General features: G+C 40.0%; 1 protein-coding gene across 1 annotated transcript in view; it reads left to right on the top strand.

Annotated features, from left to right (window-relative positions):
- drp2 (dystrophin related protein 2) overlaps nucleotides 1-19,016 on the top strand; it is a 69,665-nt gene that overhangs the window by 46,283 nt on the left and 4,366 nt on the right. The window contains exons 13-21 of the mRNA XM_029512157.1: nucleotides 1,218-1,303; nucleotides 3,474-3,631; nucleotides 5,591-5,757; nucleotides 6,347-6,458; nucleotides 7,297-7,433; nucleotides 8,759-8,824; nucleotides 13,398-13,463; nucleotides 15,093-15,239; nucleotides 16,777-17,029. Of these exons, the coding sequence (XP_029368017.1) occupies nucleotides 1,218-1,303; nucleotides 3,474-3,631; nucleotides 5,591-5,757; nucleotides 6,347-6,458; nucleotides 7,297-7,433; nucleotides 8,759-8,824; nucleotides 13,398-13,463; nucleotides 15,093-15,239; nucleotides 16,777-17,029 (1,192 nt within the window). The remainder of the gene's footprint in view (nucleotides 1-1,217; nucleotides 1,304-3,473; nucleotides 3,632-5,590; nucleotides 5,758-6,346; nucleotides 6,459-7,296; nucleotides 7,434-8,758; nucleotides 8,825-13,397; nucleotides 13,464-15,092; nucleotides 15,240-16,776; nucleotides 17,030-19,016) is intronic.

The following is a 19,016-nucleotide window of genomic DNA, read 5'->3' as shown; positions in this document are numbered from 1 at the left end:
TAAGTCCCCTTTCATTTGTTTATATGTGTGCCTTTATGACAGTGAGCCTACATCATAGTATATTAACAAGGGTGTGTACACATATATGTTTGTGCATGTGTATGCGTGTGTGTCTCCTCCAGAGGCATGTCACACTAGCAGGGTGTGCAGGAGTGACGTGTCCCCTGAGGAGCAATGCAGGGGTGCATATTGAAGATGGCATGCGCAGTAAGTGTGTGTGAAAGGTGTTGACAGGCGCCGTCCCTGTGTGCTCTCCAGCTCCTATGAACCGGCATGGACCCCGATTGAAGCAGAGGAACCACGATAATCCTTTCATGACTTCATGTTTCTCCATGTGGCTCCAAAATTCTCGATGTTTAAATGTCTGACATGAGAAATGGCTCTCTTCATTTTGTTTTGACCTGTGGATGATTTAAAGAAAGAAAACACTAATTTGCTTTTGAACACATTCAAAGTAACAGCTAACTCTGGATATTTAACTCGCTCTTTTTAATTCAATTTCATACTTCACTGGTCTCATGTCCTACGTTGAATGTGATGTTATTGATTTTGCACTTAACGATCTAAGTGTTAATTGCATAGACCAAAGGTTTTGGCCATTGCGGTTCAGCTCAGCTTGAAATTTCTCCTGACTGTTTTGGAGTTGTGAAATCCTAACACGTACAGTGGTGTGTTTGCCTCTAAAGTCCTGTTTTGTTTTGTTTTGTTTTTTTTGTTTTTTTTCCCAATCATAGAAAAGTTACTGGGTCTCCTTGGAGAACAGGTCAAGGCACAACAACATCCATCTCGTTGGTCTTGCCATTGGCCAGCGATCAGTCAATTTATTCAGATGAGAAAACTCAAAAAATATCTCCATATGGGTGTGTGATTTTCCATGTGTTTTTTGGGGGGTTTTTTTATGCACACGTACATTTATTTGTAAGTGGAACTGTATCTATGTGATCTTCTTGGCATAAACCCATGGGCACAGTAACCCATCAAGTCCCTTGAGTTCCTCTGGATGTGTTCTAATACAATTTCACACATTTGTATCGTCCTATTCTGTACTGCTTTGACCTACGAAATTTTACTACACATCCTCGCTTCCAGCAAGAGTCAGCCACCGTGTGAATGTATTACCATGATACAAAACTGTGTGATTTTAGAATAATTCGCCATTCAGTGACCTTGTGACCGCCTTCTTTTTCTCCCTTCCCTTCTGCCCTCTCTTAATCTAGTGCTCGAAATGGCAAAATGCGAGTGCTCAGCTTCAAGATGGGATTGGTGAGCTTGTGCAATGCAGATGTCCAGGAGAAGTACAGATGTGAGTCTGATGCTTTCTCGTGTACCTAATGCAACTTCTTATCTGCAAACAATGAGCCAAAACAAAGCAGCCATGATTTCCAGTATGACATAAAGACATCCACTTAGTTTAATGGAGGAAATGACTGCGCTCCCATAATGGAGAAAGCTTTTTGTACTTCAGCAAATTACACAAGGGGCCTTAAAAGGATTGCTTGCCAAAGACACCATTCATGAACACACCATCTATAGCCCGGAATCAAATTTTTCTGCACAAGTCAGATCACAAGAAGTTAAGCCCTTTCCCTTTCTCTTTTGTGAATTATGCTGTCACATTTAATTAGTGCAACACTTGATTCTGTTCATTCTAGGATCTGTTTATACTGATGTATTTTAACTCCAGTTTACAAGTCATCCTGCAGATATTCTGTTATTAGCAGACAATATTTGGTCCTTGAGCAGCTTGTAGTTGAAACAGGATCTTAGCAACAGTGCCAAAACCAAGCCAGGATTATTCATGTTTGGCACACCATCTGTGCCAGCTCTTAAAGACTGAAATATAATAGATTTTCCTTCAGTTGAATGGTCACTTAGGTAGGTTGGCTCTTTTTTTATGGGGTCAGGTAAATATGTGGTAGCTTCAACACTTTTCCGTGTCTCTGAATGATCCGTTTTTGCCTGCTCCAAACCGCAATGGAATAGTATTTGCAAATAAATTGGAAGTATTTGCATCAGCCTGGGTTGAGATAAAGATGGGCATTTATTCCCTCAGTGCCAGTGTTTGGCTGTAATTCAGAAAAGAAATATGTGTTTTATCAGTTGTCATTACTACTCTCAAAATGATTTTTATTTTATAGAAATACATGTTTGTGATACTGTATCTTTAGTGACCAGCTTTTATTTAACATTTGCCTCAGCACAACATTCGCCTGCACTGCTTTGTCTCTGATTTAACTTGTTAGCGGTTTGCTACTGGTCTGTCACTGGCCTCCACTTCAATTTTTCTATGGGAAAAACAATATTTGAAGACATGTCCAATCCTTTGAGCTGAGCTGACTAAATCCACTTCATTAAAATATTTGCAGTTAATAAAGTTTCTAAAGTAAATTACTTTCCAGACTGAAAACAAGTGACTTTAAGTTCATCTGTGGAACCTTGACAAACTCAATTATTGTCTTCTCTTTGGTCCAGACAGAAATATCCTCACCACAGAATAACCAAACATTTTGTCAAGTAGTTTGGTTTTTACCAATTGTCTGCTAAACGTATGACATTTCTGATAATCTCATTACTACTTGTTTGTAGTGCTAATTGGTGATCAGATGACTAAACTATGAAAGCATATATGGTAAAAAGTAAAAGTATTAGCATTGTGTATTTACTGTTTAGCTAAACTAGATTCCTGGCTGTTGTTTTTCTAAAATGGTTAGAAAAACTGCCACATATTTGTTTTTTTCCACGCTAACCGACATAAACATTTCTAAAGATTATCTTGCTAAAACTCAGTGCAACAGCAATTGAATTAATACTGTAAGTACTTTCATGATAACTGCCAAATACTCTGAGGTTTGCCCTGTCTTCACAGTCAACCTTTGAAATGTGCAGGGGTTGACAGTAACAAAGTAAATTTACTTGAGTACAAGCCTTAATTACAGTTTTTGAGTATATGTAATATTTTTGGGGGATACTTTTACTTTCACTCCACTACAACTGAAGGACAAATATTGTACTTTTCACTCCACATATCAGCTGATGATTTTTGTATGGCTTGTCTCAACCGTATTGCCATACCTGTACTATGTCATGCCATATGTCGTGTTCAAGACCAAACAGCTTGACCTCTATTAGTGAATTTCATTCCTTAAAATGAACTTTAAGCCTGTTGATACATTGATATTTTGTTCCCCTATTGACTCAGCATTCACTTTTTATTTTATGCTAAAACTATTGTTTTTCATTTGAATAAAATATAAATAAATACATAATTTACATTTTGAAAAGTGCAGGGCATATACAGTTCATACAAATGCTGTAAATCAACGTATATGTGTGGGGACAATGCAGATGTGATTATAATAAAATGCAAATAACAGTTTTTTCATATAAATATAATACACTATCAATGCTTTTACAATTACTTACATATTATCACGAGTTACTGCATATTTAATACATATTTTTTCTTTTTGCAGATTTGTTCCGTCAAGTGTCTGGCCCTGGAGGTTTAACAGACCAGCGTCACCTCAGCCTGCTGCTCCACGAAGCCATCCAGATCCCTCGCCAGTTGGGAGAAGTCGCCGCTTTTGGAGGCAGCAACGTGGAGCCGAGCGTCCGTAGTTGTTTCCGCATGGTGAGAGCAATGTCATCTTAATTTCAGCATGTCATGCCCACAGATAGGCAAGGGAGGATGCACATTAAGTACACTTATGCATACACATAGTATGGACAATGAAAATCCACTTATAAATGCTATTACAACAGACTGATGTGTCTGCTGGAAAATAATACATGAGTTTGACATCATCAGAACACAACTTATCTTTGCCAAAACAATATTAAAAATCCAGATCTGATTTGTTGAATCAGACATTTGGTTTTAGAGGTGCTTCCAAGCTCATGCCAAGAATGGAAAAAAATTCAGCTTCCAGTCCAGGAAGCTGCCGGCTTTTCAAAGTTTGTTCTGTTTCACTGACGTAAGCAGAGTTCAACTTCTCCTACAGAGATAGAAGTTTAATGTACCATCTCAGGAAATGGAGAAGTTCTAATAACTCTACCTGAGAAAGTCCCAGCTGACTTACAATCATTACATCATATTAATATTGCATCACTTTGCTTTTAATGCGCTTAAAATATAGTCAGTGGTGGATGATGTGTGTTGTAGCAAATCACCAAATTCATATGATGAAGTGAGGTCACAGTCCAGCAGCATGCAGAGCAACAGCTAATGAGTAGACATGTTCAAAGCATTCATTAGTTTTCTTCACCCTTTTTTTGTTCTAAATATGTCTGAACTTGAATTTTTGCCAGTTTGCAGGAACTTTAGCACATGACATTCAATTCAAGACACCAGATAATTACAGAGTGGTAAGAAGTAGACATGGCTTTTCTAGAGGGTTGCCTATGCCAAGTTTTTTAATTCCCTCATTTTCAAAGAAGATTTTAATGATATATACTTTATTCTGGTCCATGCTTCCTGTGTCAGCTAGGGTGATTAAAATCAATTCCTTTCTCAATTTGCTCAATGTCAGGACATTTAGTTGAAGATGAACTATCCAGACATCGTAAATTGGAGGGGCGGAGGTGGCCCATTCACACATTATTCAGTTAGCTCGGACACAGATGGCATCAGTTTTCAGAGATGTTGCTGAGGCCTTTGCTACCAACTCGCAGAGATATTACCAGGGTAACTTTGCTGGCACAAGAGAAGAGTAAATTGACTTGAGACCCAGAATATGCTGTTAAGAGTAAAAATAGTTATACAGAAGAGTATGATATTGATATTACAGATTTTAAATAAATGGGGAGTATTATCAGAGTTTTGATGGATAGTTTTCTACTCTACTCTTTGAATGATTTTTGAAGCACCCCAATCTGCTCAGTGTTGTTTTGTGGTGAAGCAGAATTATCAGCCTAGTCAGAGGCAGATGCAGGTGGGAAGTATGCAAGAGGCTGCTATTTGACCTCCCACGTGGAGTGAAGCCAGCTACCCCTCTAGCACAGAGGCGCCCCCTCACTCCCCCCCAGAGACAGTATACCTCTGTACACTACCCCAGACTGTATGATCCACACACACACATACACATGCACACACACACATATGCACATTTATTATGCTACTGTGCTTGAGCGCTGGAGGAAGCCCTGGGGAAATCAACCTCTTAATGCATCTCTGATGCAGACTTAATGAGAATTTAGCACATCACGGATTTTCAGCACTTGCGAGTCATTCTTTTATTAGCTTGACTTCCTTTTTTTATCACACTTTCTGGAATTCTCAACAAGGTTCCTCCAGGAGAAGCTGACTGCATACAGACACACAAGCACACATGCAGCATACACACAGATGTGTTTCAGTAGTTTTATAAAAAGCAAATGATTTTACACATTGCATTGCATCTTCTTTCACCCTGTCTTTCCTCCTTTTATCTTCTGTATTCTCTTTGATTCCTTTGTTGTACAGTAGCTCACCGCAGGATAACCTTTGGAAAGGAAGCACACCCTCTCCTCTCATATATGTACCTGCTGTTGGACTATATTTGGATTGTTAACAGTCTCCTACATTTACCACCCACCCACCTTCCTGTTCCAGGCTCCAGGGAAACCTGCCATTGAGGTGTCTCACTTTCTGGAATGGATGACTCTTGAGCCACAGTCAATGGTTTGGCTGCCTGTCCTGCATCGTGTGACTGCTGCAGAGTCCACGAAGCACCAAGCCAAATGCTATGTATGCAAACAGTGTCCCATCAAGGGCTTCAGGTAGGTATTCCTGTCTGAGTAAACAGAAACACATGCAGATACTTTGCACAAACACATATAAAGCAGATTAGTAGGACATGAAAGGATTCTTTTGAAATCCCAGATGGAGATTTTGCGACGCCAGATAGACTTAACAGAAAAGAACGCAGAATAAGATGACCATTGTTAAAGATCAGTGTATACAAAAACACAATAGTATGTGTATTGTATTATCTATTTTTGAAAGTGAATTTAAAAGCTACAGTATTTTGCACTTTAATAGCATTTTCGTGACATGGATACATGGACTACTTATGATAATATTGAAGTAAAAGAAAGGAGGGAAAAAATCAAGGAACAGCTGGTGTTTGCTGTATCCATTTTGCATAAGAATAAGTGCTAACCATAAAAATGCTTGTTGGTGATGTCTAAATTTCGCTGTGATGGAGTTCAGCTCCGTCTGAAACTGAGTCTTATGCCTGCGTGTAGGTAGGCATATAAATTCATTCCACACACAGAGACCTAGCTGCCTTGTCTGCGGGTCTCTGATATCTCTCTCTGTTCTCTTGCAAACATCAGTTCAGCCTCTCTGTTATATTGATCTTGACAGGTATCGCAGTCTGAAGCAGTTCAACGTGGACATCTGCCAGACATGTTTTCTAACTGGCCGCACTACGAAGGGAAAGAAGCTGCACTACCCCATCATGGAGTACTACACCCCAGTAAGAAAAATATTCTGAAGTATAACTGAATCAGTCAAGTCAGATAAATCAGCTGTACTCAAAAATACGATCTTGTCTCCCAGTTCCTGCTACCAGGTGTAGATTAGTCACCACTGCACTGATCGCATCCAAGTCTATACTGTTACATAAGGCCATACCGCTGCACCCAGATCTATAGTATGCAGAAATTGAATACCACTCAGTAGTAACATCCTTTTTTGCAACATAGTGCAAGCATAAAGTACTATTTAGAGCTCATATTGCGCACTAAACCCCAATAAAAACCAGACTGCACGCAGTCTCCGAAATGGAGTTAATTCCAGTTAAGTAGCTGTAGAACTATAGCTGGAGTCTAAATGTACCGAGATGGTGCCAGAATTAATCTCTAGTCAATTCTGAGCTGTAAATATGTTGCAAAGGGCCAGATGTACAATATTTTTTTTTTCTCACCGGAAAAAATTAATATATATATATATATATATATATATATATATATATATATATATATATATATATATATATATATATATATATATATATATAGGTTTTTACAATAGCACAGCAGAAAAGTGCCCATTGATATCTACTCAGTTACTAAGGGTAGGAACTAGTGAGCAGAAGAAAGAGAAAAGAGATGAATTGAGTTAGAAACAAGATGCAGAAAGAAGTTTGCAAAGTGAAAGTGAGACAAATCAGCCTTGAGACAGAGGGAACAAATTGTGAGGACATGTTTTCTTTTTTCTTTTCTTTTTTTAAATCTCCCACTCCCCCACCACCATCTCACCCATCCTAAACCCACACCTTCCCTATCTCCTTTGACTTCTAAATCACACACCAGACAACATCGGGAGAGAAGATGAGGGACTTTGCTAAGACTCTGAAGAATAAGTTCAGGTCGAAGCAATACTTCACCAAGCATCCTCAGAGGGGTTACCTGCCTGTGCAATCTGTGCTGGAAGCGGAGAGCTCAGAGACGTGAGTGTGACACGTAAACACTCGAACAGTCATCTCTCTGTCTTCGCGGTTCTGTCCCCCATCTCTCACTAACACACATACAAAACCCTGCTGTTGTTGGCTAATTATCATGCTCTGACAATTTAGGGCACTTCGACTCACAGAGATGGGTTAAAGGGACAGCTCTGTGTTCAGAATTAACATAATGTTATTCCTGTGATCTCAGTCTGGGTCAGATGCTCTGTTCACATGAGCAAGACTCACCCAAAGGGAAAAACCTGAGCGGTGAGACAAAAATCTATGAGATCATCAACAAGCATGGCTCAGGGTGATGATAGTAGCTATAAAGCATGATTATGGGTCCATGTTTTTCAGATTGTGGCACTAAGGCCACATAATATAACATTAAAAAAACATTACCCAAGTCTGTGAATCAACCATTCCAACCATCTCCTGACATGGCAGAGATGAGACGATTACAAAATATGTATCATCAGAAGTTCCAGGTTTCCAGTTCCAAAGTGCTTACAAAAAGAACAACTCCTGTTATATTATGATATATTTATGAATTTCATTTCAGCAGAAATTGTGCTGCACCGTTGGCCATACACTGCAACAACCAGCCCATAGTCTGTGATAAAAGGTGAAAAGAGCGATAAAAAAAAATTTTTCCAACACAAAGTGGTGTTTATTTTTGTGGCTTTTTACAATTTCTTTGACCGCCGCTCAATCAGATAACTATAAAAGCATACACCCAGAGGAAAAAAAAAAAAAAAGGTTTAACTTTAGATAGTTATGCAATTTCAGAAAAAGTTGCATTCAGGCAGAAATGAACTTTGCAGCATTAGCAGAAATTTGACCATTAGACCATTTATGGGGTTGCTTCCCTCCAAATTAGCACATACACGAACTGAATTTGAGTCATCATGCCAGAAAAATGGAGAGACTCTCTGCCTGTTTGATGTTTTTGTTGCCTGAAAAGGTGAAATCATGTTGTTCCCTTTTTCCTCTCATGCCCGTACATTCATGTATCAGACTGATGAAGCCCTGAGATATGTATTGAATGTGTACTCAAACTGAAACTTTTCAACTTTTCAACTCACACAGATGTGGCTTTCTTTCTTTATTTACAATTCCACCAGCTCTGAAATGAGCTCCTTCATCATTCTTGAGGAATTCTTCACTATAAAGGGTCACAGGGCAAAAAAGGGGGGAATTAATCAGTGAAAGCATTTCCCATCTTTCTTCTTCTTGATTACAACAACCCCTCTGCAGCCACACAGCTGACACTTTCAGTATTAAAAATGCCTTGGTTGAGTATTGACATAGTACTCTGTCGTTCCCAGGCCCTGCTCCTCACCCAAGCTGCCCCATGCAGACACACACAGCAGGATTGAGCATTATGCCAGCAGGTATGTGGCTCACTGTGCTGTGCTATATATCAAATAATTTCAAAATCTGTCCTTGCTCCTCTCTCCATATCAGCCTCCTCCTTCTTTACACACACTCAATTACCTCTTTCACTTCTCCTCCTTTCCCACTTCGTCTTCAGCCTTCAGCCTCTAGTCTTTGCCACACACTGATTGGAGTATTGATTTGGCTGCATGGTGCACTGTACTCAAGCCAGGCTAGAGATTTTTCTCCCCAGTAATTTCCCCCAGTCTTATTTTCCACCCAAAATACAAGCTGGATCACACAAGCAGAGCAGTTGGTCAGTTTGCAACACACACGTGTGTGTTGGGAGGTCAGCAAGCAGGGTTCAGCGTGCCTAGTGGCTTGTCACTTGGTAGGGCACTGAGCCCAGTGGTCACCTGGGAACTGTCGGCGTGGATTAGCGTCTGGGTGACAGGTTATAAGCAGGGCACGGCACTGGACTCCCACGCTGCTGGCAGCCCTGCCCACACAGCTACAATGTGCATGGTATGATGTGCAAGTGCTGGTAAGTGTGCCATTGTGTATTACTTCCCTAAGGCTCTTACACACAACTGCTTTCTACTCTGCCAAAACACAGGGAACACAGACCAACAAGAGAACAGGCCCATTTGTCCTCTTTACCCCATTATCTCCTTTTTCCTCTCCCCTGTTTTCAGTTTGTCTTTATTCTGATCGGTCATCGCTCTCGCACCCACACATTTACCTCTTTGTCTTTCTTCTGCTATATTTCTCCTTCTTAGTTTCTCTCCCCTAATGTCTTTTTCTTTCACATATTCTTGCAATTTTCTTATTTGTTTCCAATTACAGTGTAATTTTGCTTCCATCATCTGTTGGGTTGCGCAGAAAATTCTTAGCAGGCATTATACAGTGTTCTAAAAGCCCTCACCAAAATAAACCAAGAGAAATGGAAAAGTGGTAATGGATTGAAGGTTTAGTTCAGTCAAATCTGATTCATTCATAGAATTATTATTTTAAAAAATTTGTTCACCGTATCTTCATCACTCTTACTAAAAGCCTCTCATCTCTTTTGCAAATCAGGAATCTGTGTTTAGTTTTTGCTTACACATTATAATACGCTATAGATATACATCTACATATAATCAGTAGTATGTGCGTTTCCAAGCACTGTTTTCAGTTGCTGGTGAATTTACATTTGCTATTTAATTCACAGATGTTTCAAGATGGTCAGAAACGATGACAGCTCTGTTAAACTGTGTTATCAAATTTTCATTCACTGATTCTTGTCAGTTTCTGCATCTGTATCTTAGACAAAGAATTCCAACTGCTACTGGTGGTCGGGCCAGTGTCTTACATGATAGTTTGATATTGTCTGTGTGTACGAACAGGTGAATGAGAAGTGAAAAGATAAGAGGCTGAGCAAAGATGATGGCTATGTTAATGTGGTTTTATCCAGAGTGCATTTAGCATGTATACTGCGTTGTGTTTTTCTTATTTTGTCCCACTTTCATGGGCTTTTGATTGCGTTGGCTCAGTGACTATAAAGAAATTATTCAGATGGAAAATGAACGAGAGTCAGCTGCACATTTAGGAAAAAAAAAAAATAAAACAGCATTAGCACCCTCCTCTTATAGTAGACAGGGCTTATTATGGCAGTGTTGACTATTTAATCTGTACTCTGGCAGTATGCAGAATCAACTTCTTTCTCTCTTATGATTTCTTTCTTCCTTCCTTAATTTATTCCTTCTTCTGCTGTAAGTTAACATATCTTAACATATAGTGAGAAATTGAATTTCTTATTTGAATTCATTCCCAGAATCAATCACAAATAACTGCTCACTTTAAGCACCAAAGGAAAGTACAGCTGAAATCAAAACACTGGAGGTCACTGACTTGCCAGTCCCTGACAGGTCAGTGAGTGAAACTCTTCCCCCGTGGGTGACATCTTTGACAGGTGTGAGTCTGTCTGTAGATGTTTGTGTCACCGTGTCCTTCAGCCACTGAGGGTTATGAATGTTAATCTTCAGCAATAACACTGTCTCCAATCATCTCAAAGGAGATAAATTATTTGATGTTACGGGGTTCAAAAAGCCAGATTTGTAGGCCTGTCAAACACAAAGACAGGCTCTGTCCCTTCTCTCTGTACATCCCTCCTTCAATATTGGTGGGTTTATTTCTTTCAAAACCCTCACTGCTTCAATATCTTTTAAAGGACAGATGAAAGGAGTATAATAAAAAAAAAAACATCTCAGAGCTCTTTTAGGATTTCTGCACTCTTACCTGACACTCTTTCTACCGTTTCTCATTTCCTTTCACATTATCCAAGAAGACAAACACACACGTATACACAAGACACACACACACACCACCATTTCCTATTACTGTTTGGCCTATCCTTCCTCATTTGTAGCTGACTACAGCTCTAGATTTGTTGAGTGTTGTGGAGTCATGAGTACGGTCAGGTACTGTCAAGGTGGGGCTCCTGTAACAAGACACGGATCCTAAATTTCTCAGTGTTCCAGTCTCATTGGATACTGCGGAGAAAGGGGATGTAATGTGAAGGTCCCCTTACAGCCTCTACATTACTCACACCTCTTCCAACCTACGCTGTCGCTCTGTGAGCTGATGACACTCAGCAAAAAAATCATGCTGGATGGGGGTGTGTTCATATATCTTTGTGTGTGTCAGGAATGCTGTATTGCTTTCATGCAGCACGTGTGTATGTGTGGATGTATATGTATGTGTGCAGCTACAAGGCTCTTAGCAAATTACCATCAGTGGGTTGATTCTCTGAGCTTTTTAATTGCCTCAGTTGAAGGAGAAGCCCATGTTTGATCATCTAACACTGTTATACATCATTAACATGATATTCAGCAGCCTGCTTACGATGGATTAATTGAATTAAGTACCTACTTTCACTCAACCTTTCTCAGCCTACGTCTACTGAAGATCATGTCTTCCTTTATGACCTTTCAACAGGTGCCAGAGGTGTACAAGGCGAAGGTCTTAGTGATGCAGAGCACAATCAAAAAGAAATGTTGAAACAGGCTTTGTTACCGCATTGTGGGCTGCTGAGACTAGAGTTAATATTGGTGCCTCTGCAGTAATTAACAAGATGGTGATGTGAACATGAATAAAGAAAGAATAAAACACAACTAATTGGTGTTTTAAATGTGTAAGATAAGGCAGGCAGTCCCCAGATAGGTTTGTAGTTAAAGGATAGTTTCCATGAAACATCAAGAACAAAAAAAAAAAAAGAAAAATTGCACTCGCACACCAAGATTTAACAACTGGGTAATCTGCCAAATCTAATGCTGCAGTAACGGTAGTTGCACATTGTGACAGTTTAAGAGGCTGTACTAAATAATGAGGAAAGTTTAATTTAATATTAGTTTGAATGTTGGACTACTTTTGTTTACTAATGCTGATATATGAGATAATATATTCCTGATTCTGATAATATATACTTCGCTATGTGTCAGCTAAATTATGTGTTTTTGTCTCTTTTTTCCTCTTAGTTTGGTAAAGAAATATACAGGAAAACAAAGCAGAAATAAAAAGTTTTTATCCCTGTGATATGTCTAATTTAGACAACTCTAGCCTCATCTGAACCTTATTCTGCATCTTTGTGTTTTTTGGAAAAGAACTAGGACTGCAGATTTTGATCCTGCTCTCACTACATTTACCACTGAGAGGAGGAGTGATTACAATGGCTAAAAGCTTAATTGACCAAACTATGTAGCACATGATCTGCCACTTCCATCTTTGTGTCTAGTTTCTGTTGCTTTTGGTTATTTTCATACCTTTACATTTTTTACATTGTGATTGTTCTAGCTGGGTTTTTATTTATTTATCTACGACACTATAAGCAACTCGTATTTTTAAGCATACTTAAAAAGTTGTCTCCACTGCACAGCACGCTTTAGCTGATAGAGTGAAATAGCTTAGTAGCAGCATGCACGGTGCAGCTGCTCTCTGACAGCACATAGCAGGACATAATGCAGAGCTAGAGGTGCTCTACTTGGTCCTGAAGAGCCACACAGAGCTTCAGTAGTTTCTTCTTCGTGCGTACACACACACACACACACACACACACGTGCACACACTACAGCTTTGGTTTCTGGCGCTGGACAGCATGGCATTTCTAAAGCTTTTTATTTATTATTTTTTACTGCCTGCACGCTGCTAGAGATTGTACAGTATTTTATCAGGATTTTATTCTCTCCCCTCGTGGACATTTTTACAGTTCCCTCTGTGCTTCGTGGCAATCAGAATTTCTGCCACTATGCAATCTTGTCAGTCAGAAGTTTCTGGACAGCTCGTTGTTCAGCTGCAATCCATAATACCAGAAAGCCAGAAGTCTAATCCATATTACTTAAAGGCCAAACCATTCTGATTGTTTCTTTTAACTTGTGCTCGGTGAAATCTATTTCCCCTGTGAGTGCTAATATTTGTTACTTTAGCTTTTTTCCTTCAAATTTGCTCTGACTTACCCTCCTCTGTGTTTCTTTTTTGTGTATGTGTGTCTTTCATATTTGTGTTTGGGTATCACATGCTCGCCTTGGTGTGTGCGTGTGTGCTCATTTTGTATAGATTGGCGGAAATGGAGAGCCAGAATTGTTCATTCTTCACAGATAGTCTGTCTCCTGATGAAAGTCTGTGAGTATGCCGCCACCCCCACACTACAAACCTCATCATTATAACCACCACCTTTCATGAAGATTATATATGTGTGTGTTTTTTTGTGAACCCCTTTCCTCTGTGTGCTCAGGCTTGTTCATGAATGTTAGAGTAAAATTGGGCAATCATATAAATAATCAGCCGCATAAGGAAAAGGACCCACAGCGAGTGCCATACGCAGTCCCCTTTCATCATGCACATGCCCGCTGTGATTAAAGTCTTTGGCTCTGGGTAGATACACAAAGCCCCTGCTAAAGAGGGAGAGCCATACGTGTGTGCTTGTAGAAGCAGGGTGAAGAAGTGGTGACAAGGTTACAGCAGTGAGAGGAATAGGAATGTTTGATGGGAATGAGGCACCCAGTGAGGTGAGTCCTCACTGTCAAAAGCTGGAGAAAGGTCAATTAGAGGGAATGGATCAGGGGCTTTATGGCAGAGTATAATTGTGTGTTTTGGTCTGTGTTTTGTTGACACCTGTGTGACTTGTCAACCATTTCCTTCTTCTCTGAGACAGTTTTACTTTAAAGTTTTCCAATTATTCCCAGAATCACTGTGTTATCACATCCAGAGTGTGTCGTGAAATTGGCTCATTGGTTCTTTGTAGACATGTTTTATCTGTCTGTCCTGAGAGATAGCTGTGATTGGCACCACATTATAAGCTGGTTCTAGGATAACAGAACTACTTCAACAGTTTTTATTATTGACACCTGTGCTTCTCAAGGCTGCTCCTGATGTCTTTGTTTCCATGGGCATGTATTTAAATGTATGTATGTGTGATACTTGGGAAGATCTGTGTCACAGAAATGTGTGTGTATCAATGCATGCGCATGGTGCATAGTCTTTGCATCTATGTCTTTATATTATTCTGTGTCATAGAAGGTTTTTGTATGCATGAAGTTTCCCTTCTACCTGCTATGTTGCGTGGTGTTGTTTTGTGCTATTGTGCCCTTGTAGCTTGTTGTTCTTATTCCTGCGAAGCAGTCAGTCTTTCTGTTGTTGCCTCTGTTTTCCCTGCTGCATGGCTCTGTACTTGCTATGCTATCGGTGCCTGCAGCTGTTACCTGCCTGGCATTACTGTCTTCTGTTATGAACCTTGCATCGCCTGTGTGTGCAGCCTTCATTCTCTACCTGTATGCATTGTTCTGAGTTCACTCATGTTGCATATTGGACAGTTGAACCTTCGATGCAGTCCACAAGTATGAGTAAAAATAAGCGTTTGATGCTACCTATAGAATTATTTAAAACATAAACATCATAGATCTGCACAGTAAGTTTTCAGTTCCATCATCAATGAAATGCTCAATGCTCAGTTTTATTGTCCTGTAGCATAACAGTCTGCTGCTGTTTTTAATAAATGTAAGTGGGTTTTCAGTGGCATGTTGAGCCAGGTTTATTGCAGAACATTTCATTTTTGGACCATGAAGTTGGCAAAGTGTCTTCACCAGAGTGTCCCATCCCACCGCACCTGGTCCTGTTTCCCTCTGTCTTGTAATAGCTTTCCCTGCTCCGCTTGCTTTGCCTCGTTTCTGCCCGTCCGCTCTCCCATGCTTTGTGCTGCTGGTGGCTGTGTGCTGGTGGCTCAGTGTGTTGTCTCCTGTGTGGGGGACTCAGGGATGAAGATCAGTACCTCCTGCGTCACTCCAGCCCAGCCCTGGACCATGACTCACCGTGTGGGCAGCACATGTTGCTGGCTCACCTGGAGCACCAGGACAAGGAGCAGCTCCAACGCACCCTGGCCCGACTGGAGAACGAGAACAGGTCTGTTATCGGGTTAGCATTGAAAAATGTGTGATTTTATTGTGTATCTGGATCTGGTTGAAATTAAGGTTTTGAAAGAGGCTTGCAGCAGCAATTTGAGGAATAATTTTTTTTATTTGTGAAGTTGCCCAGCTGCATAAAAACACAAATAGTGTTGAAATAATGTGTCCGACTGTAGAGATTTCACCCTACTTACTTCTGCTGTCATTCGCAGACCACCTGAAGAGAGTAAACATTTTCACACTCTGAATCCTTTCGAACAGCCTTGAGAAAACACAACACACTTTTCTGTGTTCACACCTAACAAGCATCTGGATGAAAAAGGCGAAAGGGAAATTTCCTTTGCATTGGTTTTAAAACTCAGAGGAGCCCCAAATTAGGGACAGAATGAGTCTGTTATGGACTAACAGCTGCGACTGAAGTGTAACTTCAAAAGACATTGGTTTAGATTACGATGCTTGAATGGGAATTTATAGTCCTTGTAGCTAAGAGACTCATATATTTCTCCATGAATGAAGCAAATTCATTTTCCCTTTCCATTTAATCTGTTACTAGAGGCAGCCTTTACGTGAATGATTCATAAGAATAATTTGTCTTCAGTTCAGTTGTGACCTCTCTAAACACACATGCACAAGCGCAAAAACGCACACAAAAACATTCGTGCCCAAGGGGGGGTCTGAAACCTTGACCCAGTTCACTTTTTCTACAAAGGAGGCCTCCTGTTATCAGATTGCTTTGTTGTCCTTATTCATTACCGCAGCAGCTGCTGTAGTTTAGTGTGTGATCTCCCAAATGTGACTCATGCCTGAACAAAAAATCAATATTAGAATCAAACATATTTCATTATAGCCTTTTTGGTTTTTATTGTTTTTTGGACCTGAATTTGACCTGATGGCATGTTTGAAAGGTTAATACATAAAATAAAGCTCTTAGTGTAATCTTGCTGTAAAACCTGGTTAGATGCTATGAATCATTTGAAACTAATTTGTGTCTGATTTTACACCTGTGATGCTTTTTTTTTTTTTCTTTTTAAGCTATTTTACAGGGAGTTTGACCACTCATTTTAACATGCTGATGCTAATGCTAATATTAAAATGAATATGAGACATAAGGCCAATATTAACAAATCTGAATGACGCAGCTAATTTTCCTCTCAACTAGACTGGCATGTTCTGCAGTAGGATTTTCTAGTTCTCATATAGATTACAGCACCTTTAGAGATGCATCATACAAAGCGTGTAATCACTCAATGGTGTTAATGTCACACGTGTAGCACATGGGAGAAAGTGACTCACTGTAGCTTTTATTCATGAATATGATTGTGCTCCAAGATGTGTATGTTTAGGAGATGTGTGCTTATGCTATTCATGCACATATGCATTCATCAAAACATGTCATTACTTGGATGTGGATGCATTTCTGTTTGTGTCAGGGAGGAGTTGGACAAAAACCAGTTGTGTGTATAATTTTCATGCTGTGGTCCAAATTGTGAGCCTGATTGTTTTCCCTTCGTCTTTTCTTCAACATGGATCTTCAGGGTGCTGCAAGGGGAGTACAGGCGGCTCAAGTGGAAGCACGAGGAAGCGGCCTCAGTTCCCATGCTGACTGAGGCTGGAGAGGGCGGCCCAGGCTCACCCACAGCAGGAGGACAACAGGACGAAGAGCTCCTGGCTGAAGCTCGGGTCCTCCGGCAGCACAAGACACGCCTAGAGACCCGGATGCAGATCCTGGAGGACCACAACAAACAGCTAGAATCGCAGCTGCGCAGGCTAAGGGAGCTGCTGCTACAGGTACGCCTCTGTGATGATGGCATGATGGAGTGTGATGGACAGAGTTCAGGTTTGCAGTCAGCAGGTACTTTTTCTTGATTTCTGTCTCTCATCTCAAACAGAAATATTATACTTTTTACTGCACCACATTTATTTGATAACTGTTCATTGGTAGTTTCATATTTTATGACAAAAAAGAGCATCCCCTAAATTATAAGGATTTGGGAAGTACTTAGTACTAGGAAATAGGATGTATTTCAGAACATCCTAAAAATGTTCCTGAAAGTTTCCTTGAGATAATTCTGTAGTGTTCTGTTTAAGAGTAAAACATAACCCCACCATGACCACCTACAAAATTTAAAACAAAACATAATGGTGAACCAGGGAAGCAAAGCGGCATAGTGGTTAGTGCTGATGCCTCACAAGAAAGTCGCGGGTTTGGTTCCCGGCATGTTCTTTCTGCCCATGTGTGGGTTGATGAATGAATGGTGAACCATTATTGGTAATGATACAACACTTGTCACCCAAGTGCTTTAGGCAATATAAGCACAAAGTACTGGTAAAATCTTTTATTAGTAGTATTTTCATTAGTCCTTATTGATTTCCTTCGGCCCACAATCAGCTTTGCTTAGGAACAGTAAATCCACTTTCATCCCACAGCCCCTTCTGTGCATGGCATGTCCAAATAAAAGTGAAGGTTTAAGAATAATAAATGTTCACAAAAGTAACAGTCAAAGAAAAGTTGCCATTAACTGTGATGGGTCAAAGGAGTAACTAAAAAGCAGGAAGAGGGAAGTCATTCCCATGATCCAACAGCAGAAGTTGCAGCTTTATTGGAGCAGCTGATAGTTTTTCAAAAGTGGCATCTGGAGGACTATTGGAGCTGCTGTTTTAATGTCAAAAGTCTGTGGAGATATCCGGCATTCAGCTTCTTCGCTGTTCACTGTCCTGTCAGCCGTAGCTTACATGCCTGAGGAGTCATTAAGGAGCTGCAGGGCTGAATCCACTGGAAAATTTTCTATTTTTCAATGTGGAGAAAATCCACACAGGCTCTTCCCACTTCTCTGTGCTTTTGGGAAAATGCCTCATGTTCCAGATTGACAACATTAAAAACAAGAAAGGGAAGATAAACCCATGGGATGCAAAGTATAAAATAAATTAAAATAGATCACTTGATGATTAGAGAATTATGACTGGTTTTGCCATTGGTCCAAACTGCGCCTCAATTTATATAACATTGTATCGCACTACATCACAACACTTTTAATACCCATTTTTCTCAGTCCTTCATATTGATATTAGTTAACTAACAGCACATAGTATTAGTATGTAAGCAGAGCAGTACAGAGTTTAAAGATCATCAGGTCCTCTTTAACAGTATGCTCTGTGGAGGGACTGACAAACTGCATCAGCTATAATATAGCATGTAACTGTGACTGGTCTAAATAAGGGGCAAAGAGGTGTTTTTAAAGGTGTACACCACAGTGTGCACAATGTTAGATTTGAACTTTGAACATGTTAACATGGTAACACAGGTAAGACAGGAAAAGAAAGATAAGCCTTAAATAATAATAAAAGATTTACTGCAATCTGAGGGAAATGTGTGAAAAAAGACAGATAGAAGGGAGCTGACACACAGTTAGTGTGTCACTATAATAAGAAAGTGTAAATTGTTAGCAGCAGTGCCACTGAGTAAAGAATAAAAGGTGACAACAACAGAGCGATAGCGAGAGGGAAAAACAGGCTGCTCCTTCTTCTTCAGGTTAAAGACTTGGAAATTGAGAATGAGCGTGGAACAGTGGGGGGAAGGGTGCAGAGAAAGAGGAAGTATACACATGGGCAAAAAATCATTTTCGCCGTAGATCTAGATCACAGGTTCATCTCCTACAAAAATAAATTCTGTAAACTCTGCCTTTATAGTTTGTGGCAGTGTGGGTATGAATATCACCTAATCTCTGGACATCTCAGTTTCGCTGCAGCTACTGAACTCCTGAACTCAACTCTTGGG

This window comes from Echeneis naucrates, chromosome 10, assembly GCF_900963305.1.
Source record: "Echeneis naucrates chromosome 10, fEcheNa1.1, whole genome shotgun sequence".
Taxonomy (NCBI): Eukaryota; Metazoa; Chordata; class Actinopteri; order Carangiformes; family Echeneidae; genus Echeneis; species Echeneis naucrates.
Note: the sequence above shows the minus strand (reverse complement) of the source record. Positions and strands in the feature narration are given on the sequence as shown.